The sequence below is a fragment of the Anopheles nili genome, chromosome 2 (assembly GCF_943737925.1).
Source record: "Anopheles nili chromosome 2, idAnoNiliSN_F5_01, whole genome shotgun sequence".
NCBI classification, from domain to species: Eukaryota; Metazoa; Arthropoda; class Insecta; order Diptera; family Culicidae; genus Anopheles; species Anopheles nili.
The window spans coordinates 51779360-51803524 of record NC_071291.1 but is presented as its reverse complement, the minus strand read 5'-3'; the positions used below and the strand labels follow the sequence as shown (position 1 = coordinate 51803524).

The 24165-nt window shown below is 47.9% G+C and overlaps 3 protein-coding genes across 4 annotated transcripts; 2 read left to right on the top strand and 1 right to left on the bottom strand.

Annotated features, from left to right (window-relative positions):
* Positions 1–1009: 1009 nt before the first annotated feature.
* On the top strand, positions 1010–17135 carry LOC128731868 (uncharacterized). The gene is made up of 7 exons (XM_053825020.1): positions 1010–1064; positions 13724–14094; positions 14614–14785; positions 15971–16082; positions 16205–16389; positions 16559–16639; positions 16948–17135. Exons 1-7 carry the CDS (start codon positions 1010–1012, stop codon positions 17037–17039), a joined length of 1068 nt encoding a protein of 355 aa, XP_053680995.1. The 3' UTR covers positions 17040–17135.
* Positions 17136–17467: 332 nt separating this feature from the next.
* On the bottom strand, positions 17468–19134 carry LOC128730457 (B-cell receptor-associated protein 31). 2 transcript variants are annotated; one of them, XM_053823503.1, is made up of 4 exons: positions 19076–19134; positions 18501–18788; positions 18122–18408; positions 17468–18045 (listed from the first exon to the last, which is right to left on the bottom strand). In XM_053823503.1, the coding sequence occupies exons 2-4, from the start codon at positions 18727–18729 to the stop codon at positions 17866–17868; spliced, it is 696 nt and encodes a 231-aa protein (XP_053679478.1). In that variant the 5' UTR covers positions 18730–18788; positions 19076–19134; the 3' UTR covers positions 17468–17865. The 2 variants fall into 2 exon arrangements, with proteins under 2 accessions (XP_053679478.1, XP_053679479.1); XM_053823504.1 differs by lacking the exon at positions 19076–19134 and having other exon boundaries at positions 18501–18925.
* Positions 19135–19672: 538 nt separating this feature from the next.
* On the top strand, positions 19673–24159 carry LOC128730503 (inositol polyphosphate 5-phosphatase OCRL). The gene is made up of 9 exons (XM_053823553.1): positions 19673–19750; positions 20522–20702; positions 20803–21322; positions 21379–21538; positions 21627–21805; positions 22053–22410; positions 22485–23238; positions 23345–23578; positions 23642–24159. Exons 1-9 carry the CDS (start codon positions 19673–19675, stop codon positions 23812–23814), a joined length of 2637 nt encoding a protein of 878 aa, XP_053679528.1. The 3' UTR covers positions 23815–24159.
* The last annotated feature ends 6 nt before the right edge of the window (positions 24160–24165 follow it).

The window sequence follows — 24165 nt, the reverse complement described above, 5'->3', positions numbered from 1 at the left end:
CGGCAGTGGCTGTGGCGTGGAGGGTTCGGTACTGTCTCTAGTTCGTTTCAGAGTCGCACACGAAGCTGGAATGGTAGCACATGCGCTTTGGCGCAGCATCCTCGTGATAAGGATTGCCGCGAGCGAAATTACAGTACCAGACCGAAAACAATACCCGTCGTTATGGAGGCTGATTGACCAATGATTATTTATCAAGCGAATTTAATCAAACAAATTGTTGACACGCAATAAAAATAGCTTGTAGCAAATTGGTCCTAAAGGGTTAACCAAAACGGTTCGCTAGAATTTTATACACTTGCTTACCTCTGAACTATTATGCGTAGAATTATCACACTTGGCTGCTGCTCTTCAAATTTACGGATTTAGATTGTTCGTATAATCATGTTATGAAATAGCAGATCGCTTTGTTATTAATGTTGAGCAATTATTTAAAACACACATCAACGACTAGTGGTTGTTCTGCGTCCATTACTGTACAACCTCGGCCGTGTATCCAGCTTCAAATAGTACCCTATCCGCTCACCGTACAACCAGTGTGTTCTCGTTAGCTTCGGGGTGCAAACGTACCAGTGTCAACGGTTCGTTCGTCTTACACTCGCAACCGGCAGCGTGTTCGTTAAGTGCGGAAATTGTTCCCGCTGACTGGTGGTCGATTTTTGGCGCCTTTCATCTCCCCTCAAGCTGGCCTGCAGCAGCAAGTCAGAATAAAGCCAATTTTGGTACGAACGTCCCGCCGGTTGTATCGTGTTGTTTTTAGTGCTATCGCCTGTGACGGTGCACGGGTGTTCTTTGTGGGCCTGTTTTACTCTTCCGTTCCATCACGTCCACCACCACCGTTTTGACCGCAGCTTGTGGCATCCCGCGGGAAGACCACCATCCGATTACCGGAAAATTGAATGTGTCGCGCCAAAACTGTGCCGATGAGCGATAGACACAGACGAGGCTGACGGCGTACTCAGAGACTGCCAAAAAGAAAATTCCGGTAGGAAATCCGGACGAGACGGGCGAAATGTTTGGTATTAATTTGTTCAATAGCGTGTTGACAGTTTTCGTATTTGCACAAGGTGAGTATTTGGTGAGGGAAATATATGTGTGCGGAATGTGGGAAAAACGATACCAACAGAGAAGCCGAAACGTGACGATAATCTGGTGGGGCTGGAAAATGGGTTAGCCCTAGGTGGGGGTGGCGACATTTTCGCTCTTTTTCCCCACCACCCACCGGCCGGAATGGTGGCGTTTGCCGCTTGGTTAGACAAATCCCATTTAATACATTTCGGGTTTTTGTGGTTTCGCTTACGGTTGATTTTGGTTTCCGCAAAACCTCAACGTTTGCGAGACCTGCGTTTTTGTGTGTGTGTGTGTGTGTGTGTGTGTGTGTGTGTGTGTGTGTGTACGTGTGCTTTCGATTTGTGATCGCTTTCGGAATGTTATTCCAGCTTGTGGGTTGGCATTCGGCGCACCAGCGAGCACATGAGCCCAAAGCCAATGTGATCCTCAGCCAACCGCGTCCTGTAGCCAACCCACGAGGTAGAAAAGTCCGCCCTGCCAAGAAAAGCCGCATTTGTCGCGATTCCGACAATTCCTAAACCGCCGGCAAAGGAAGTGGGCTTGCGTTTCAGCTGTGGTTTATTTATTTTTACTACACACAACGCTTGCCTTCTTTGTTTGGTGGCTTTCGCCGGGCTTCATTGTTGCTGGAGTTGCGCCAAAACAAATCGAAAACGACGTCGCCCTTGTGTGGTCACATCTCGGGTCGCACGGATTAAACATTTATTCGTCGGCCCTTCCGTGGTTGCTAATGGGGGCCTTCACGCTCTCCGGTGGGAGCTGGAACTATTTGTTTTAATCCGGCAGAGCGTCACCGCCACGGTACCCACCTTTCAGCTTCACTAGCCCGCCCAAGTGAGTGGGCCACTGGGCGTCTCCATCCGCAATGCGCACACAATAACTGATAGGGATAGTTGTTGTTTTGTCATTTTACCGGAGCGTTCCATCGTGATGCTGGCGGCTGGTGGATTGGTAACGGTCAGTCCGGCCGGATGACCAACGAATCCCCTGCTGCTAATCCTTCGGCTTAACGGTGTGGAAGAAATCCGATTTTATTGTTTATTTCTCTTTTATGGCTTTTTAAACGGTTCCTTTCGGTTCGTAGCGTTTGCTGTGATCTCCTCCCTCTTTCCCTTTACTGATTGGGTGGGTATTATGGTTTTTTATGGGTCGCATGAATTGAGCTGGGTTTCATATTCGGTGTATGATAAGTACGCCACGTGGGTTTCGATCAACGCTTCGGGGGTTTGCATTATTTACTGCTGCTTCAAAGCCGCAATAAAATCCATATGCCCCGTGTAATGGCTCATGCCTTGAAGAATTGCCGTTTCGCTTTTGGAAAATCGATCAGAAAAGCCTCGTTGGTAGGGATTTTAGGAGCGAACAAAAAATGGGTACCAATCTATTGCAGAATTATTCTTGCAAACTGCCTTCGCCGAACACATCATCTGCAATTTCTTCCACACCAGCTGGTGCCTCAACAAAAAAAAATACAAGGGTTTGTTTTAAAAGCGTTACCATGTACCCGAAATTTCGGTACATTTCCTGCTTTATTCATGAATTGCACGAATCAAATCACCACGGCCAAAATCTCTATTCCCAGCGAGCGCGTTCACTCAAGCGAACACATCCTTGCAAACGACGTTACTTCAAGGAACGTATTTAATATTTAACGACCAACTAACTCGTGCTCTCGCACACACACACACGCGCATTCACCGCAACAGGAAGCCCCAACCGCCCCCTCGGTTCGGTCCGGGACTTCGATTGCTCCCTGGCGTATAAGCGCTTGCGTTTCGACACTCCTGCATGTGAAAACCATTTAAAAAGCAATTTTCCAATTAGTTTGCCGGTCTGCCCCGGCGTACCGAGAGCGGAGGGGGATATAATTGTGAGTGGGCGAAGAGACGAAACAAAAAAAAACACCTGCAACATCCTCGAACAAGCAAATCCGAAACCAAGCCCCAACCCGGTGTGGGTTCATCCTATAATGAAGAGATAATCGGACGCACCAGCTGCACACGCACACACGTTGCCAGGCAACCACACGTCGAGCGCAAAGCCTACTATTTCAAATGCCAGCCCGTTTGTAACAGTGATCCATTACCGACAAAAGCGGCCGATTGGAAACCACATCACACACACCAGGCGAAAATCCTTGATGAAATGGCTGGCAGACGGGGGGAGGGGGGGGGAACAAGGAAACCCGGGAAATCTCCCTGATTGGGGTGTGAAGGATGTGCTTTTACGTGAACCAAGCCTAAAAATAATGGCCCATTGCGGTGGATGATGAGAGGCGAAAAAAAAATCAATTATTTTATCTTTCCCACCTGCCCCCACATCACCCTCGTACCCGTCTTTCGCACGCCCCGCATGCGGTTCGGTCAAAATAATAATCATCGTACATGAATATTTAACCATCTTGCTAAAATTAAAATTTCTCCATCACCACGCGGCCGATGAAATTCGTCCGTCCAGTCGCAAAATTGCTGCATCTCGGGGGAAAGTTTTTTTTGGTTGGTTCGTTTTGCTCCACCCGGGGAAAGAACGGAAAAGAAAGCGATGGAGAGAAAGGGAGATGAACGTGTAAAAAATGAAAAACAAGCAAGTACAGCCCGAACACAAAAGGGTTTCTGCTGTGATTTTGGCATGGACGCTTCCGCTTCCGTTCGGCCGTCCCGTGCAAGACGGGGCCGTCCGTTTGGAGGCGTCTTTCTTCACCGAATGGAAGGCTTCTGCAACCCAAAATGCTCAAAGTTCGCGCGGACTGACTGACAGCGAGCCGCGGTGTTTTTTTTATTCTGTCGGTCGCGATGTACTGCTGCAGTGGACGGCCGGGCTCACATTCGTCGTGAATTTTAATGAATTTAATGCCACCACCATGACGTGCTTGTGCGTGTTTTTTTTTTCTTTCTTTCATTCTTCACCTCCAGCATCCAGCCACTCGCTTGGTTGGCGTGTTGACTTGCAAATGGTTGGGGTGCGCATTCGAGCTGAAACGAACATTGACGCGCGAGGACGATGGAAGAAGACTCAACAGAAAAAAGAAATGCCCACCCCCATTTGGACATTGTTGGCGAAACGGTGTCACTCCCTCGTGACGTGACTTTATTACTTGCCCACTTTAAGTAACCCTCACATCTTGGGCTTAAGTTACTGGATTTCTGCACCTGAACAGGAGCGTCCTGCACGCACTCACACACCCACGCACACGGGGAGGTGTCGAGCGCCTGACAAGGGTCAACTCATCCGGTCGGGGTCGGGTACTAATATGAGAATGACCCCGAAGCGTTCGAATGGGCCGGTAGCAGAGTGCGTCGGCATCATAAATCCTGCAACGGTTCCCAAACCGGAAAAGGACTCCTCGGTGGTTGGAGCGCCCATTTCAACCGTCCTCGCGTCCGATGGTGCTCGATAAGTGCTGCAACGTTGGCGCAGGTTGCACCGTCTGCACACAGACCACGACCTTTTTTTTTTGCTTCACTCATTGCATCTTTTCATTTTTGCGTTACGCCTCGCACACTCGTGCAATGTCTTGCGTGTGAAAAGCGAGCGCTACTTTCCCTACTGTTTTGTTGTGCCAGAGCCTGGTGTGACGAACGGTCCTGTGCACACAACGCGCGCGTGTGTATGTGTGTGCAAGGACCGGTCTCGTATGTGAATGGTTTTGTCACCGAAGATAAATAGCCTCCATTCATTTGCGGGTCGTCCGGGATCGTCCAACGTCAGCACCGTTCCGGTCAGCATGCTGGCCGGGGGAACCTGTTGGGGTTTCGTCCTTTCGTCCTTTCGTCCTTTCACACGCTCGAGGCACACCAGCTCGGCGGTACCGAAATGCACTTCACAACACACGACGCGTTTTTCCCACGCTCTGCGACCTCCAGTCACTCTGGGAGGTGTTAAATCAGGTTGTCCAATTATATCCCCGAAAAGCATTACCGAGCAGGGGGTGGGGCTTTGGGACAGAAAAGCATCCATTCGGCAGTTTACACGCCGCCAAATAAAGCCTCCTCGAAAGGGAATTAAGGACAGCAGAGGTATTTGTGGCATTTTACATTTGGTGACACAAATTCACGCCCTGCTCGCTTTCGGTCGTATTTTCTCCCACAAATAGAGTTGCCCGCTGCACTTCATTAGCCGGTGCCCAGGGACTACGATGTCCTGGCCACTTCCACGTCGGGTCGAGGTACTTGAACCGTTGCGACATCTTAAAGCGGAAAAACGAACGCCGGCAAAAGGAGTCGTTCCATCCACATGCCGAAAACCCTAACTTACTGCTCCCGAATGGTGCTTTTCTTTGTCGCTTTCTTTTTTTTTCTTACTCCCATTCTACAACCACCCTAAACGCCCTATCCTTGCGAATGTCCTGGCAACAGCCGACGAGAAACCGCTCAACAATTTCACGACACATCAATATTTTGCGCACTCGCAACCCTCACGAGCGAACGCGCGCCCGTTTCGAAATGAAATATTGCATTTGCGGCAAATCCGGTCGGAATCGGAGATTGGATTAATTTTCGATTTTCACCCACCTCCCCCACATACCAGGGGAAGAGAAGAAGGAACTGACGACTGGGGGGAGGAGGGGGACTTTGTTGCAGCGAGTTCCGCAAACGAGCACGGAAATGATGTCGTTGATGATGTCGGTATGGGATTTCTCGGATGCATGGCCAGCTCTGGGTCCGTACGTCACCCTCACCGGTCTTTGATTGCAGTTTCCGAGTTCTTCCGTCGTACGGTTTTAGCGAACGGTTTGCAAAAATCGTTCCCACCCTTCCCGTGAGCTGACGATGGACAGCTGCAACGACGGCTACTGGAAAGCGTGGGCGCTCGCATTTTCCTCGGTACTTTTTGTGCTCGAGTTTAAAGTTCGATCGTAGCGGGCGAAAAAAAAAGGGAGTTCATTGCGAGCTTAACACGTGTTAGCTGCGTCCCTTTAACCGTCGCACTGGTTATCGAGTCAATTTATTAAACTTAATAGGCACATTTAAGCTCATTTCCCGGAATTTCCCAGGCCCCTTGGTCCTAGCGAGCGCGCGCGTAACGCGGAAAAGCGGATTTGTCGGGCAATTTTTCCATCACCTTATCCACCGGTACCGGTGGGTTGGGTTGTTGAGGGAGAAAAGACCGGCACTCTAACGCCCGGCTAGTCCATAACTCATCTCACCCGATAGCCCAACCGTTCCGTTTTCCACGGCTCGAGTGTGCGATTGCGAGTTCCGGAGCTGGGGGCGGCGAAGTTTTGTTTCAACGCGCTTTCGAGCTCTCCCATTCGGGTTATCTTGTTTCCACCGATATTACTTTTCTGCATTAACTGATTGTTCAAGCGGTTTTGTTTCAATTTTTCAAGGGGTAATAAAGCCGCGAAAGTTACATCACCATTGTGGATGGAAATTCCACTTCCCTCGAAATGGGAGAAATTTCTAGCACGTAATGACGAACTGCATTGGCTTAAATTCTTGTTACAATTCCATTGCCAACCGCACCACACCGCAGTACGCATTCGCAACTGATGTTGATTACATTCAATTATTCCGTTTTATCACCCCGTAACTACATTGCGGTGACGATAATGAGGCATAATCTGCGCCCGGCGTCCTGGCCGGTGGGGTTTATTATAAATTTAACTGCATTGCATCAACTTTTGGGTTTCACCGCGGGTGATGGGTTCGGCGCTAGTGCTGCTATTAATTGCCCATAACATATTGGCAGTGGCAAGCAATTTCCATCAAGCCCCGTTCGGATGGTGTTGCTGCGACGGCTTCTAATCAAAAGTATTGTTTCCAGCATCGATGGTGGCATGCTGGGCAGAGTGAGAGGATCCAAGTGAGATGGAGCAACGCGAAACACGGTTCGTCCATTTCGATCGATTTTCTCACCCTGCCAGCCCGGAAAAGCAGCCCCCGTTCGACCGGAGGTCGCCTAATCCAATAATCGTTATTATTGCAAAACACTTCGCGAACGGTTTAATTAGCCCTTCGACGATGGGCCGCCCAGCGACCAGAGGAAGACCCTAAAACGTTGGGAATGCGGTAGGGATTCATTAAAATGTGTAGCCTTAATGTGTTTGCCGGCACACCGCGAGGCGAAAACCCCACGTATTGTGGGCTTCGACTTTGGGTAGAAGGAGGCGCGCGCCAGAAAGGATAATATAAATTCCAGCACCGTTCCCGGGGTGCAGGAAAATGCTGGTGAAGGGCGAGGATACCGCCATCGCACAAACGGTCGAAAGGGCACCACGAGAAGCTAAACTTTCAATGACTCCCGAATGGGTTTCTTCCCATCCTCGAAGAAGGCAAGCTTTCGAGCGCTCAGCCTGGGAAAGTGTGTTGCCGATTAACACACTGCCTCGGCGCTTTTCATCGTGCTGGGGTGAGTTTTTCGTCAGTGGGTTTTCAATTTTGCGCTCCTTGCTACCAGACGAAACGCGAAACTATAACACCGCACCGCAAAAAAAGAAGATGAAAGAACTCCGGCACCCTGCCTCACTACTAGCTTACAATTATGTACCATTTCAATCACACTTTGCAACCTATGCTGCAAAATGGTTACCTTCTGTTTGTTTGATTTTTTTGAACCCCTCTTTTTCGCTGATTCTAGTCATTCAAAATGGTCGACTTTCAGCTCCAAAACTACAGCAGCCACTATCTGGTGCGCCATATTGCCGCCTCGTTACGTTCGCTCGTTCCCGGTGTCCCGGTGGGTTTTGTGCTGAACTGCTGTGTACCCACAGCGTGATGAATACCCATCAACGAACCGGTTGAGTGCCTCCCTCTTTGCGAGTCTTGTGCGTTTTCTGTCGCCTTTTTTATTTTAGCTTTTATTTGATTTTGCTTGCAGCAATATAGCACCAGGCAAGGAGAGTGCTTCGCTACTCTTTAGTGAAATAAAAGCGAATAAAAAAGACCCTCTCTCCCGCAGAGTGGAATGGAATGTAGAAGGGGGTGGCGTGGAAAGTTTTCCAGATTCTGTTTGCGATAAACTAAAGGCGGCTTTCCCTCTCATTGCGTCCCCTGGTGTGGCTTCCATAACGCAAATCGGTGCTTTTAACGATGCCGCTCCGATGGTTGGTGAAGGAAAATTTGCCTATCTTCGAAACGGGAAAGCACCCGCCGGGAAGTGGGGGTGGGCGAAAGAACCCGGTGCCAGCTTAAGACAATAAAAGCCAAGCAATCCTGTTCCAACCCCCTCCAGTCGGTGTGAGTTTGTGTGTTTGCTTCGGCTCGCCAATGTTGACTACCGAGCAATTTGTGCTGCTCGCGCTCAATTTTCCTGGAGTTTTCGCACCCCCCGGGAAGGGCATCCGCACGAAAATGGAGGTGTGATAAAGCTGTAGTGGCCAAATTCAAGCCTTTCCCGCACTCATACTGCTCGTGTCGTGTTGCATCTTCTGGCGGGCATTAGACACGTTCGGATATGAATTAGCCATCTCATGATCATGCATGATAAAGGCGCTTGAATATTGCATCGCTTGGAGTATTTTTCCTGCTACGCTAGCGATCGCGATGAAGGGATGGAAGCGAAATGACAAAAAAAAAGAAGATAGCTTGCGAGATTGAATATTTTCTTTCGTTATTGCACGGCACAAATATGCATAAACACACCATAAAAGGGTCGCTAGTTTTTCTTTTTCCACACCTTTAATAAAAAGCACATGGTGCGCTCTTGGCGAAGGTGCTCGGGTGTTTGAATGCTTCTCGTTTTTTCCTACGTTTTCCTTTTTCCCTATTACAAACCCTGGTCTCGTGCATCCTTTTTTTTGCTTCCTTTTTTTTTGCTGACCAACAAGCGACAGCGGTAAGACAACTATGCCATCTTTAATCCCGGTGTGTTTGCAAACCCGTCTGTGCGCTCCCGCCAGCAATAGGCTGCAGAATTTCAATATAACCAAACTGAAATGCTTTCTCGTGCCTCGTCCACTCCACCGGTGAATGCTTTCTAAGCTGAATAAAAGCAAACTAAAGCCCAGTGTGTCCGCCCGCACGTGCCCGCGTACGGATGAGTGACGAAAGCTCGGGGCACAATCAATGAAACCAGCCTGGCTAGGGGGCAACATTCACGCCAACGTTCCGACCAACCGTACAAACTTCATTTGAGCTCCGGAGGCACGATACCGAAGGCGTCCAGAAACCAACGGGAAGAAACACCAGGCGTCTCCACCGGGTCAGAGAGGTTCCCATTCTGCTCCGTGCTTCTTCGGGCTTTTCTTCTTCTTCTTCATCTTCTTCTTCAATCTGCGTGCTTGATTTTCTGTTTCCGCGTGAAAAAAAAAATGGCGAACCCTGACGTCTCCGGAAAGCCCGAAAGCCGCTGCTGGCGTGCACTTGGACAGGATGGATTGGTGCGAGGGCATGGTCGGACATAAATAAACCATCTTTTGCAACCGTCGCCGCCCCCGGTCAAGCCTGTCGGAGGTCGAGAAACGTGGCTAAAAGGGCGGCCTGTTCTGGATCACCCTCCCCGGTCGCAACATAAATAGACGAAAGGCCAGTGCAACAGAGCGTTGCGCTGGGTTTTTTGTTTTGTTTTTCACCCCCCCCCCCCCTTCTCATTCCCGTGAGCGTGGTGGAAGCGTGGGTCGAGGGTTGATAAAATAAACATACCACCCGTGCACCGTGTGACCCTTTCGGTCATTCGGCGCTGCATCCAGGGTATGCGCGGAGCAAAGCAAAAGGATGCGATACGGATCGGCCTCACGTGTGGATCGGCCCAGCCAGCGGCACCATTATTCAATGGTTGCCCCTGCCGATGGCGGTTGGGGTTTTATTTTTAGCCAAACGTCTTCTTCTGCACGCCTAGCGGGCTGGCGGTTGACTCCAGCGCGTTCCGGTTGCGCTTATCTGTCCCACTGGAGCCGTTTGCCGTCTGGTGCCGGAGGCTTTGGGGCGCTTTCTTAAAAGTGCTTTCCATCCGAATGAATACGAAAAAAAACGGAGAGCAAGCAAACGAAAGAGCAGAATGCAAACAAACACCAAAGGGGTCAGTGGCCGTCATGGGGTTGCTTGGACTTGGTTGGGTTGCCTAGGCAGCCGAAGCCTGAGGATGGAAAAGGTCTACTGCGATCAGGCAAGCTATGAAGAAATAAAGAGCACAACGACAAAAAAAAACAAGCGAAGCGAACACCCCGGAAAAGCAAAGAAAGCCATGATCCCCCACCATGTTGGAGAGGGCGGGGTGGCTGTTACGGGATGCCTTTTCCCACCCTACGGTCAGTACACATTTGAGCATTCCGGCAAAGTCAGCAAATTGAATCGGTGTTGGAAAAATTATCCTCATTCGTGTGGGATTCAATTTGTTTGCTGCCGCCGCTGCTACTTGGATGCCCTTTTTTGTTGTTTTCACAACTCCTCACCCTCCATTGCACATCGGGTGGTGCTGATTTTATGTGTTTTTGTGTATATCTTCCCTTGTTTTACTCGCAACATTTCTTAACACCATCGGTTTTTTTTCCTCTCGCACGTGGTCAGAGGATTTCATTATTCGAGCGTGATATCAAGATGTAAATTGGCAATATTCACCACACTTTCCTCTTCACGCAGGCATGTGCTGGGCCGAATGTTTTTCTCTCTCGGCATTATTATTCGATCCCGGTTCCTGTTTCCGGACCGGGAAACCATCAAATATTTAACTCACTCCCGATGCTGACCACCGAGAGGAATCCCTTTCCGAAGCCGCTTGGAACGGGTTATTGCATTTTGTGAGCTATTTTTTTGCCTCTCCGTTTGTGCTCCTCTTTGCTGATTTATTCAAATCAATCATTTTATGCAACACCGATGCTTGATTGGATAAAAGCATATAGTGCTCATTTCGTACAGCTCTATTGAGTGGCAGTTTCGTGAAAAATTCTACTTCTTTTGCTTCATTTTTATTTCGTTTGAAGCACGCAGAAAACAAATCCCGCCTGATTGCTTTGACGCAAATACTCTTGCATGCTTTCAGCCTCCCTCTGTGTGCTTATATCGATTTTCTAGCTAACGAATATTCGTCCATTCCAGAAGTACCCGCGGTGCCGGTGTTTCCGAAAAAGAAACAAAGAAATCCGCTCGAAAAAATATCAAGCCTTGCAATGGCTTGCGGTTGTAATGAGAATTTATCGTTCCAACCGGCTTCCAGCCGCAGCTGGTCCTTTTGGCCGAATTATTGTACGGATAATTTCGGTTTTCGCTTCAGGCCATGCCCACGGTCGTCGAACCATGAACGAGCTTTTGAACTTTGAACTCAAAACTTGAAACGCGCCAAGGTGGTGCCCCACCGTCGCTGGCCATTACCACCGCTTATCCAGCCGTGGGAAGGATAAATAAAATTAATGAAATGCCTCCGGATGAAAGCTGCGCCCGCCATTGTTGAGAAGTGGGTAGCGTTTTTGATTGGAATCGGAATACTCTGCAGTTGATGTATTTTTACTGGTTTTACGGAGAATTAGTTCAGATGTTTGCAACCCTCCGCGGGAAGTTTCTTCTGTAAGAAAAACCGATTTCTCAAACATCTAGTAGATGTACAGGTTTATGTTGGAAATATATAAAAATGGCCACTTGGTGAGGAAATAAATCAAACAACGCCAATTCAATCGCTTAAAGTAATTTTATCTCTTTTTTCTCTACACTCTCCCCCCCATCGATGGAGGCGCCTGGTACTCGGTAAAAGCCGTACAACCGTTCCGATATCTTACCGAACTCTGGCCCCCTCCGGGCTCCCACGAGCGTTCGATTTACGTTCGACCAGCATGCAGCCACTCTTCGATAGCATACCCGAACGGTTCGGGTGTTCGGAAAACTGAAACCTATCCAAGCCGGCTCCCAAAACCCAACACAGGCGAGACTTTGACCCACTTAACCGCTTGCACTTGGTGGTGCGGAATGAAATTGAATTAAACTTTCCCACCACCCACCGGATGTGAGAGTGGCCATAGTATAGGGCTAGGGGAGAGTGGGGGCATGAGAAAGGGCCCGCACAGAAAGGCTCCCATCCGAGCTCGCCGGCTGGGATGCAGTAAGTTTATCATGCATTTTTCCAATTCCCTGAGCACTTTCGCGTCCGTCGGGAGTAGGAATACAACGCGCCACCGAGCCGTGCACCGTATTGATATTGCTTTAATTGCACTAAAAGCAACTCAGTGACCTCTGGTCCGGTCGGTCGACGCCGCGGGCTGCTTTCCATTCCGGTGCGAGCCCGATCCGTTCCGTATAAATCAGAGCGTGTTGCATAAGCTGCAGGCGCTTACAGCAGATGGTGTCTGCCGTCGGTGGAAATGAAATGCTCCTGGCAGCTGAAAAATGATGCAACTGTACCGATCTGCTGCCCGACATAGCTACACTCGAACAAGCGACAGAAAAAATGGAATACAAATGCAAAAAGGAAGAACACTGTCCGATAAAAGTCGTGGATCCATGGCTGCATGAACCAGGGAATGGAAAAAAACGGAGAGTACAAGACATAATAAAATAAGCAAACACAGCGGCAAGCAAACTCTACCATCCAACAAAACAATGATCAATCATCCGTGCGGGAATGTAATAAAGTATCAAATTTCATTAGCGAACAAACTCCACCCACCCCGACCGACGGTGATAATGGTCATGTTTTCTGTTCACTTTTTTGTATGCTCCTTCATTTGCCACCACACGGCTACGTTTGCTTGCAGCGCAACTTCACAACGGCGACGAGGACGTCGCTGTCGACAATAAACGAGACACTCTCGAGCTGCGGGCTGGCTGTGCATTTTATTTTAGCATCCAGGATTTTTCTCCATTAATCGTGATGACGAGAGCGGAAAGAAGAACAAAAATAAAGCGCCCCCTGTTAAGAAACGACTCCGGCACTATCGTCTTTCGTGTGACGCGACCGGTGCACCGGTTCGGACGGAATAACAAAGTTAGCGCTTTGGCGGAGCGTTGGCTCAAGCAAAATGGCGCGAGGAATGAAATATTCATGCCCGAACGGGCGCGCCCACCCCTTGACTGGTGGCTGATGCTGCTTGTTTGTTTTGTCGCCCACCGGCGCGTGGGTGGACGATAGTTTTCCTTTTTTTTGCATCACCCCAAACCGGCTGCTACGCCACATCAATCCCGTTTCTCGCTCCCGAACGAATTCCGTTTTGCGGCGAACTCCTTCGAGCGACCGATCGCTGTCGAAACACCACAAAGCCACGCTCCGTCCGGTGGACCCTCGTTTCTTCGTTTTTGCCGGGTTTTCCTCGCCCCAGATACCGGTACCGAAAGTCGCGCCATCTTCCGAGGTACCTCGTAAAATCATTCCCAAACGTCGCCAACCCTCGCATTCTTGGGGTACCCGCGAAGGCATCCTGCCGTGATTAAGATAAATGAATTAACATGCAAATGATGATGATTATTCCGCGTGACATCGGTATTGGCGCGAAGCGCCTTGTCTTCGATGCAATCGTGCCGCGTGTTTTGGGGGGCTTTTTGCGGAACGCGAGCTTGGGTGTTTGGTAGGGTTTCCTCACACGCAAACACACACGCGAATGGTGGACGGTGTGACATCTCGGTGGGAGGGGGGCGGGGGGGGGGGGTTGAGTAGATTGTTTCCACACGGCTGGAGACGGGTCCTCCCATTCGTGGGAATTGCATAAAATTATAATCCAACCACATGCAACCACAACGCCCTTCCTTCCATTGCGTACACCTGCGCTGATGCCACCTCGCTCTATGCTCCACAGCGTACCATTCCGTGCACATAACGAACCTAAACGTCCCGAAGACGTACGTCCTCGATCGGAGCACTTACGATGCGGTCGGATCCAGCACGCCCCCATCGGCGCACCACGAGGGTGACCCGCCATCTTGGTTCGAGGCGCACGGTTCGCCGAACGATGTCACCACAGGCCTGCCGATGACATCGAGCCCACCTACTACCACGGAACGGAGCGAACCCAACTCCAGCTACCCGAGCCAGGACGCCGGCCTGAAGCCCCTCATCATGGACTGTCAGTACGAGATTAAGGCGCGCGAGTGCGGCTTCGTGCTCAAGTGGTACTTCAACAAGAAGCTCATCTACCAGTGGATCCCATCACGGACGCCCGTCGGCATGGTAGGTAGGGTGTGGGGATGGGGGTGCACCATGTAACCACCGACCACCGGCTGCATGGTGAAGGTCCTTGAACGTCCTGGTCCCGCGCGAGCGCTATTACGCTTCGGCTCTTCATTATCGTCGTCGATCGTAAAATGGCCTTCACGTACAGTGTGGTACGGGGTTTTTCCCGCGCGGCGTGTGTTTTGCGTTGCTTTGATGTGCATAGTGCAATTGGTGGGTATTGTACGCCTGGGACGACCACATCGTCAAAGCAACCAACGTTTCACTTGACCTTTGAATGACATTTGCTCTTTTTGTGTAGCAAACTGTTGCATTGTTTGCATACCTTTTTCGCTAAGCCTTCGTACCACACTGTACCCACGGTCAAGGGTGTCGAGAAATTCCGACACCATCGCGGAATGCCGTAGGATACCAGCGAACAGAGTCTTATCGCAGTGCCCAGTTACATGCTGCCTTTCGATTTACGTTTCTTCCTTACACCGGCCGCCCTCAAACCGACCGCTCCCCGACGAGCAGAACCAATTCAGGAACGAGCTGCAGACCAACTACTCGATGTCCGACTCCGTCAACTACAAGTACCGTGCCTTGGTGATACGCAATCCGAAGCTCAACCACAGCGGCGAGTACATGTGCTCGGTGCAGACGTACGATTCGTTCGATCGGCGAATGGCAAGGTTTCAGATTGTCGGTATGTACTATCTTCCCGAGAAGCTTTCAGCTCGTTCGCCTTACGCAGCCCTGCTCAACCGGGCATTATCCGTCATATCGCGGGGAAGTTCCCTATCCTGTCCTCGGTACCGTTTGCCCTTTCTAGCTCACCGATTTGATTAGGCCGGGAATGTAATTACCTTGCCGGAGCGACCCGCCCGTACGCCATCTGTCGGAGCGTGCCGTTTTACGACGTAATCGCATCTATTGATTTACATCCTTGCGTGCCATTATGTTGCCGCCTCTGCGCTATGGTTTCTGGCAGGATGCATCTATTTATAGTTTGCTGGTTCGTGTGTTGTCTTGCCCTCAGTGGGCAACGGGGTTTGATGTGATCTCCGGCTTACCTCGCCAATTGCAATTCCAGGCGCGCTTGCAAACGATAATTGGTATGGTTTATCTTGCGGGTACTGAGCTGGAATTACCCTTCACCGGTTAATGCTGTTAAAGGCAATGATTGAAATTCTCAAACCAATGGATCCCATCCTCCCGCTAGATTGTGAATATAGCATATCTCAAGGACTCTAAAGCACTGCCTTGCCTAACAGTTATTACAACGCTTACTCAAGTGTTTATATGGTGGCATATAATTTTTGAAACAAAAGAATCACAATTTCAAACGATATCAAAAATAAATGTGGAAACTGTGACCCCCGTTAGTAAAAACCTGCAAAATAACATTGTGTTAAAACACGTGTCAGTCCAATGCCATGCGTGCCTGCAACAGAGCATAAATTATGAACAATGTCAGACTTATTGAAATGAATCATTAAAAACGTATAAATATGCAACGTCCCTTCGCGCGGTTGCGGCACATCACCAGTACTGACAATGTCCCTGTGCTCAGTTTGTGTTGCATTTCTACCATTTTGCAATGCAGCACAATAAATTGACAGTGCGGCATATGTTCGTATATTATCAATTTTCGAAGAATTTGGTAAATACCATCCACCGAAGCAACGATGTGTACGAGCATCCTAAAAATAGTTTTACCTCCAATACTTCATGCGCGGGGAAAAATTAAGCCTTATGCAAAAAACAAATTTGTTACCTAGCAACCACTCGAAACGGATTCGCACAATCTATTCGAGGGGAAAAAAAAACCTCCATCCTACATTCGTTATTGATATGTGTTTTATTTGTTTCTGCACATCTGGCCCACCAGTGCCCGAAAAAGTGCTCCTGCTGCACTACGAAAATGATGGCGAAAACGACAACATGCTGCTGATAAAGTGCAGCGTCTTCGTGATATATCCGGAACCGAACCTGCTGCTGATGTAAGTGTAATGAAATATGTCCCAACCACGAGGCACCATATTGAATTTCCTGGTTGGTTTACTTTGCTTTTCATGGCAAAAAAATAATACTACCCACCCGGCGTCCGGTTTTTCTCACCCAGCGTTAGCGGAAATCTGTTCCTGGTCAGCACACGCACGCTGGTCACCGCGGACGCCAACCACATGTACAATAAAACCGTTTACGGGAAAATCGATAAGCATCTGCTCATCTCACCGACGTCGATCAGCTGCGTGCTGACCGTACCCAATTCCGGTTACATCCGCAAGCGCGAAACCATCTATTACGGTGAGTGTAACCGGTCCGACAATTGGCAAACCGCAATGGACGTTCCGTTTCACCTCGTTGTGGAACACCTTTTTTTCTCTCTTCCCGGGGAGTGGGAGGATTGCCACACAGAAAATGCGCTCGACATGCCTGACCTCAGATGTCTTTCTATTTCACATTCTCTAACCAGATCCGACGCCACTGACCAAATGGAGCCGGCTTCGAATGGACGAGCGGGGTCGATTTCAGCTGCTTGCCGGTGACGGTGCAGGTTAGTACGGTCGGGACATTGGGTCATAAATGTTCAATACGGAAGCCCTTCCGCTGCGATGTGGTTCGAGCAGAGGAAATGACGATTTCCACTTCAATCGGTGTATTCGATTGAATGGAAACGGTAGCGTTAAAATTTTGATCCTTCCCCAGCATGATCCTTCTTGCTGGCGATGCGCAGCTACCGCGCGTTCATTAATCGCTGCATTTGATAGCAGTTCCTGGCTGCAGTGGAACGTTTGCATTTTTGAAAAGGGGTCATTGCCGCAAGCAGAATAGTACTCACCGCTTGTGCCGTTTCGTTCGCAGGTCAATTAAATCCTTTTGCCGGTTGGTTGATTAGTTTAATTGTGTTCCTGCAGCGAGTCCTCGTCCGGCACGGCACGGTATCAATCAAATGAGCGAACTCAACCGAACGTGATCTGCAGTTTTGTGTATCATTTAGAATGCGTTGTCTTTTTTAGCGATTTAAATATATAAGAACATCTGATCTGAGAGTGAAAACCCCGTTTCAATTTATTCACGAGCATGATGACAATTGCCGCAAATGAAAAATTTTATTGACGATTTATGAGGAGTTTCGCCAGCTTTATGGGTCAAATCGTGAATAAAATTGTATAGTTCCCATGAGAACATTCACTTCCAAATAAAAGAGACGTTTCTCCAACACATAAGAGCCGAATCTTATCTTGCAAAAGATAAACTGATAACCATTATCCGCAGGTGAATGTGATTACCTTACATGCCTTTTTATCAATAATCATTCAAAAGGATTTCTATTTCTTTCAGAATTCGTTCATGATTTATTTATCACATTAGTATGTGTGTATTAAACATTTATTATTTATTTCAGCATCTTACATTCAGTACATTTTTAATAGAAAAGATTTGCTTCTTTTCTCTTCCCTTGGTGCCATAATCGGCTGTTTCGAGCTAACTCCAAAATCAGTGCTCTCGTTAATTTCATTCTGCCCGAAAGGCTATCTGGTTGTAGGTTTCGTTCCGTCCACCTGCTGCCCGAAAACTACCCAAAGCGTGACTTATTACAAGATCAAACGTGAACTAGTTAGAGAAAAAGAAATGTGAAAAAGGATGACTGATGAATACCTCCCACCGCCCTAACGCGTACAAGAGAATTGCGCACGACGGGCGGACGGCACAAAACAACCCCAAAACCGTTAATGCATATTGACGCGGACCTCCACTTAGTGGTCTTAGTTATTCCATTTAATCGCTTTTATCCGGACTGGAAACTGTGATTTTCTTCTGTAGTTTGCTGTACTCTTCCGTAAGACGATCGTATTCACGATTCAGACTTTCGGACTGTGATTTCATCGCTTCCTTGTCCTTGCGTTCTTTAGCCAGTTCTTGTTCGAGATCTGCAACCTTTTTCTTAAGATCATCGGTCTAGGGACAAAAGAGAATTGAGGAAACGATAATGTATATACGATTGGTGAAACCCTTCCGGAATTAGGTAACTTACAGTGGCACCATCACCAGCTGGTTTGCCCTTGCCATCAGCTGACTTATCATCGCCTTTCTGCTGGTTCATCAAGGTGCGTGCCGCACTGGTTGCACTTTGAGCCTGCTTCATCGAAGCTTCCGCTTGGGCGAGCAGCACTGCTTGGCCACTGATGAGCGATACGAGGCGACGAATCACCAGCGACAGGAAGATGGCAAAGCCGGAGATGTAAAAATTTCGCTGCGCTCGGAACAATCGCATGCTGTGCTGCATCTCCACGTTCAGGTGCGTTTCGGTGTGAGAGTGATCTACAATTGCAACAAACCAGAAAATCACAATTCGTATCAATATAAAACACCAATTTATGCGTTTATGACCTTTCTTCGCTACAGTTACTCACCGTTGGAGGAATACTTTCGCATTTCACGGATGGCTTCCAGCAGGAACAGCACCAACACCGCTAGCAGTAGATAGAAATAGGTTTGGGCCTGTCGGCTCAGCATCGCCAGGAAACGAGATTTGAAAAATCGATGCCATTGCTGTGGGCTTCTGAGGGGCAGTACGAGCAGGAGAACGACGAATATTTCCAGGTATAGGAACGATGCAATAATACCCCACACGAGCGTCATTTTTGCGACGGATTACAATGCGCTTTATCAAGATTTCGAAATGGGTTACGGTGCACGATCTAAAAATATCACAAAAGTAAACTTTTTTGCACTGCACGACCCCAATAAAAGGTGGTATAGCAAGGGACTCAATTCGACCGGGAGGTCTCAATGCTGGGTATGCTTTGCGTCAAATGGCAAGCTAAGATCGCACAGATGCGCTTCAAATAGTACGCTCGGGACACGTATGTTGTCTGATGAAACTTTGAACCCAAACACGCCGGGAGTGACGAGCTCGCAGGAAGTTTTGTTATCTACCTGTTGGGTCGCGGTGCTTTAGAAAAAAAACGGAATACAGTTGACTCACCGCAGTTTTAGTCGATAGAAATGACAGCAAATTATTTTTGCAGGCTCGAAAATCGTATTTATTTCAAGGCTGGCGATCTTGACTCAAGGCATATGGCGCAGGTTGGCTCGTCTTACATTTTCGGCATAGGTGGTGAATTACAATTTGACGGTTTAGGTACGATTATTCATTTAAATTTTCAATTTTTTACCAAGTTAGAAAAAAAAGTTCCATCATACGAGGTGATAATTACATAATAAAACTATCATTTTTAAACTTGAAATAATATCAGCGAAATCATGCTTAAAAAATTACTACGATCTGTGGCGAATACGTAACTGACAGCTACAATGATCTGTCAATTTGCATTTTTTTTTTGTCAACTTACGTTAAGAAAAAACAAATTCTCGAAAAGATACGAAGCCGTAGAACAACCAATAAATTTCGTCAAACTTTTTAAAGGCACAGAAATGTGTAAATCTTTCTCATCAAATCTCCCAAAGTACACGTGTCAAGGTTTCCAATAACACAGTGGAATACTAGGGTTGCCTCACATAAAAGGCAGAACAGCTGAAGTTTAGTTTGCATACCCTAGTTTCAAAATACGCCAATGTGAAAATGAACAGTTCCAATCATGATTCGATCATTATCCGAACGGTGACACAAAAGTTTCGCGAAGGTGAATCCGTACTGGCCGTATCCTTTTTTTAAAAGCCATACAAAAGGCGTACTTATTATTAGTAGTTATCTTGTACTTATTAGTAAGCCTTCATTAGTGTTGTTGTGCAAGGGCTGTTGCTGTACGAAGTCGCCTTCTGGGCTGTATCATTTGTTAGTGTGTTATTTTAAAATAATGATATAATATTACAAATTACCATTGTTACCATCGTTGAGGAATGCTTCAGTGGCTGTCTTAGTGGAAAAGAATGCATCCCGTTCATGTCGTCTGGCAAGAACCATGACGTAGATTACGATTTCGTTTTCGCAACGCAATGGTGCAAGACTCGTGCTAATAGTTTGTTTACAATTTACAAACGATAAGAACGCACGAAGGCGGTTAAAGAAAGCTACATGCAATGGTTGGTGTAAAAGAAGGGAAAGGCAAAAACACAAATGACGCAAAGAAAAATGAAAGCGAATGGGATTCATTCTCGCTTCGAAACAATACTAGCTAGTGTTTATTCGCACGTTACAGGCTATGCTTTAGAAGATCTTACACGTTGCCTTGGTGATTTGATAGGATTGATCATTTTTAGCAATGGCCGCACACCAACGGCAAAAACAGATGCGCCAGATTAAGATTTGCGCGTTGCCACCGTGACGCAGGGGTTCGTGCGCAATTTTAAGGCGGACACATGTTTACATTCCACGAGATACGCACTTGGTGTTAGCTGGCGACCTAACGGACTTGTTTCTAGCATTGGTTACATTTTTTCCTTAACCGTAGCTCGTTCGACACGTTTATAGATACTTGAAGCATACCAAATCGTCGGCAATAACTTCCAAAACAGGCTGCTAGTCACGGTTGGGTCCAGCGAAACGGCGGCCCTGATTTGCTTCACCGTTTCTCGCAACCCCCCGGAAAGTATATCCGATCTGACGATTGGGACCGTTTTCCCGATAAATGAGTCATTTTTCATCAATCCAGGTAGGCATGGGACAAGTGCATATGCTATATGACTCTCACCCATTTCTCAGCATTCGTGCTTTATTTTTTGTTTCTTGTTGTTTTTTTTTCTTTCATCCAGATTCCGGTTTCGGTGCGGTGTCCAATCGCCAGTTCACCGTCTTCTCGGAAAACCAACCTACCACCTATTATTATCGCGCCACGGATGAAGCCAGCGCAGCGAAGGATCATTTTTTGGACAATCTTAAAAACCTAATCGCATCGTATCATGCAGCACCGGAGCAGGCACATTCAGTATCTGCCTTCGATTGGCTGCGATACTACAAACCGGCGGACGATAGTTCCAGTTTGTTGGCAATTGATCGCAGTGTGGCAGATGGCAGCCAGGCACTTAAAACGCGCGATGCCAAATTTCGCGAGGAATTGGAACGGCGCCGGCACGAGTACATCGTATACGAACCTTACCATGTGTATACAGCGACGTGGAATGTCAACGGGCAAACGTCCGAGACCATCGAGCTACCGGAGTGGCTAGCGACTACCGACAGCCCGCCCGATATTTACGCCGTTGGTTTTCAGGAGATCGAATGGACGCCGGAGAAAATTTTGATGAACGAAACCAAAATCGATCGTACTTGGGTGTAAGTGTGGCGGGAAAGTGACATAGATAGGCGTTACTAGATTTCGTTACTTTCAGAGATAAGGTTATGAGCGGGCTTCATAAAGGGGCCACCTATATCGAGCTTGCTTCGATACGGCTGGTGGGTATGATGCTAACTGTCGCCGTTAAAAGTTCCATCTATCCGAGAATAAGTGGCTGTCTCACGTCTGCTGTGGGCACAGGAACTCTAAAATGGGTAAGCAGCAACGTCGGCTCATACGGTGACTGCTTGTAAAAATAATCAATGTCTGATATTATCTTTTTCCAATTTTATTTCACCACAGGGCAATAAAGGTGGTGTGGGGGTGAGTTTTCAACTAAACGAAGCTCTGTTTTGCTTCGTCAACACGCACCTGGCCGCTCACACGCAAGAAGTCGAACGAAGGAATGACGATCACGACGAAATTATACGCCGCATGTCGTTCGATAATGGATTTCGAATGCGTGCGATCGATGAACATCAGTAAGCAAGCGAGGGAAGGGGATGTAGATTATCTTGCGCCAATGAAAGTAATATCGGTGGCTGGATGATATTGACGATACACATCGACGATGCGTTTATCAATTAAACAGAAAAGAAAAAAGGGTTTCTCTTGAGAGGAGATTTAGTTTAGTCATAGTGTGTGCTGTAAACAGGGAAACAGAAGAGCCATTATTATTTAATCCATCAATTAGAACCACATTGGATAACGTTTTTGTATTTCTTGCAGTCACATTTTCTGGATCGGTGATTTGAATTACCGCCTGGAAGGTCCGGATGTTTCGCAGGAATACGTTAACCGAAAAGACCGGGACTATAATCAGCTTTACCACCATGATCAGCTGTACATAGAAAAACGCAGGCTGCGCATCTTCCGAGACTACAAGGAAGGCAAGATTCTGTTTCCACCAACCTACAAGTACAACCCTGGCACCGACGAATGGGACAGTAGTGAAAAAAGTCGCACGCCAGCTTGGTGCGATCGAATCCTGTGGAAGGGTCAGCGGATGGAACTGCTTAGGTACAACAGTGTGATGCAGCTGAGGAAAAGCGACCATAAACCGGTGTATGCGGACTTCAAGGTCGATGTAGGTATTGCCAGTATTTGGCCATTGCAATGCAAAACGTGGAGTTCCATTTCGTCAAAATTATGTTTTTTTAGGCTCAAACCAGGGATCAGGAAAAACTGAAAAGAGTTAGCGAAGAAGTGCTGAAAACTGTCGACAAGTACGAGAACGATAATCAACCGCAGATTACCGTGGAACAAACCGATCTAGATTTCGGTCTGATCCGGTTTAATGAGAAGTACTCCCGGGAGCTGTTGGTTGCGAACAATTGCCATCTTCCCGTACATTTCCGATTTGCTTGTAAGGACGACCAAAATAGCCAGGTGTGCGAGAATTTCATCCACATCAGCCACCGATCAGGGGAGCTGCTGACTGGCAATAGTTTGAGCATTCGCATTGATATCTTGGTCGATGCCCCGGCTGCTTCGCGGATGCTGTCCAAACTTAAGGATGCCCAGGCAGGTGTGAAGGTGCCGCTGGATATTCTAGTACTGCACGTGGAGAACGGCCGGGACATTTTTATTACCATATTCGGCGAGTACAAGCCGAGCTGTTTCGGCGTATCGCTCGACACGTTGATGAAGCTGAACAAACCGGTGTCGGAATACGCAATCCATGAGCTGGTGGCGTTGAACTACGAGGAGAAGCTAATCGATCTTGTGGGGGATGAAGTTGGAGGCAACCATCTGCGATTACCGCGGGAAATCTGGCGCCTGGTAGACAATCTGCGGAAGATGGGCTCTCAGACACCGCAGCTGTTTAACGTGAACCGCAAATTGGGTCAGGTGGATGCGGCAAATTTACTCGAAATTCGTGACTGGCTGGACAGTTGGTCGACAGCAGATTTTCGTATCCTTTTCATGAGATCTACTGATATACGGGAGATCGGAACAACCCGTCTTATGTTTTCGCTTTCAAATAGGTACATTTCCTTAACCACTTGCGCTCATTTTAGCCGGTACTGCACACACGACCGCCGAAGCGTTGTTAATGATGCTTGAAGCCCTGCCGGAACCGGTAGTTACGATCAGCGAGCGGGAGTGTATCGTCAGCTCGGATAACTTTGAACGCTGCAAGGAGCTGCTCAGGGCAAAGCTCAAGCCCGTCAACCGACTCGTGTTTCTCTACATATGTTTCTTTCTGCAGGACCTCCGGATGGCAAATTCATCTATTCGGATCGAAACACTCGGTGGGTATCAGTTGCACCTACCCAGAGAGGGCAGCATTTACTCATTATCCATTCTCTTTCCAGCGGGTTTGTTTGGACGAATTCTCATTCGCAGCCAATTGCCGGCGAAGCCAGACTTTGGCAACAGTATTTATGCGTATACCGAGGGTGAACGGGACCAGCGAAGAAAGTTCATGATGACTTTATTGAATAATAATTTGCGAGACTTTGCACGCCAGGAAATGAGCTCGCAATGAGAATTATAGTGAGCGATGTAAGCTGACAAATGGCTGTAAAATAACAACATTCGGAATTGGAACGGAATGGGATAAGTGTGCGTGTATGTGTGTAAAGGACATTAAACATTCACGGCGTGTACCATAATAGTTTACGCACGACACCAAACAGTTCACGTAATTTTACTTTATCACAACTATGCACCTTACAGGGAGGATCTCCATTGTTATGCGGCGTAACTGTTGTACTCAACGAAGCGAATTCCGAAAACCCTTTCCCGCCATTCGTTTAACGGCATAATTTTAAATTGGGAATCATCGTGTGCGTAATTATGCAAGCAAATAAAAGGAAGTGATAATGAATTATAAGAG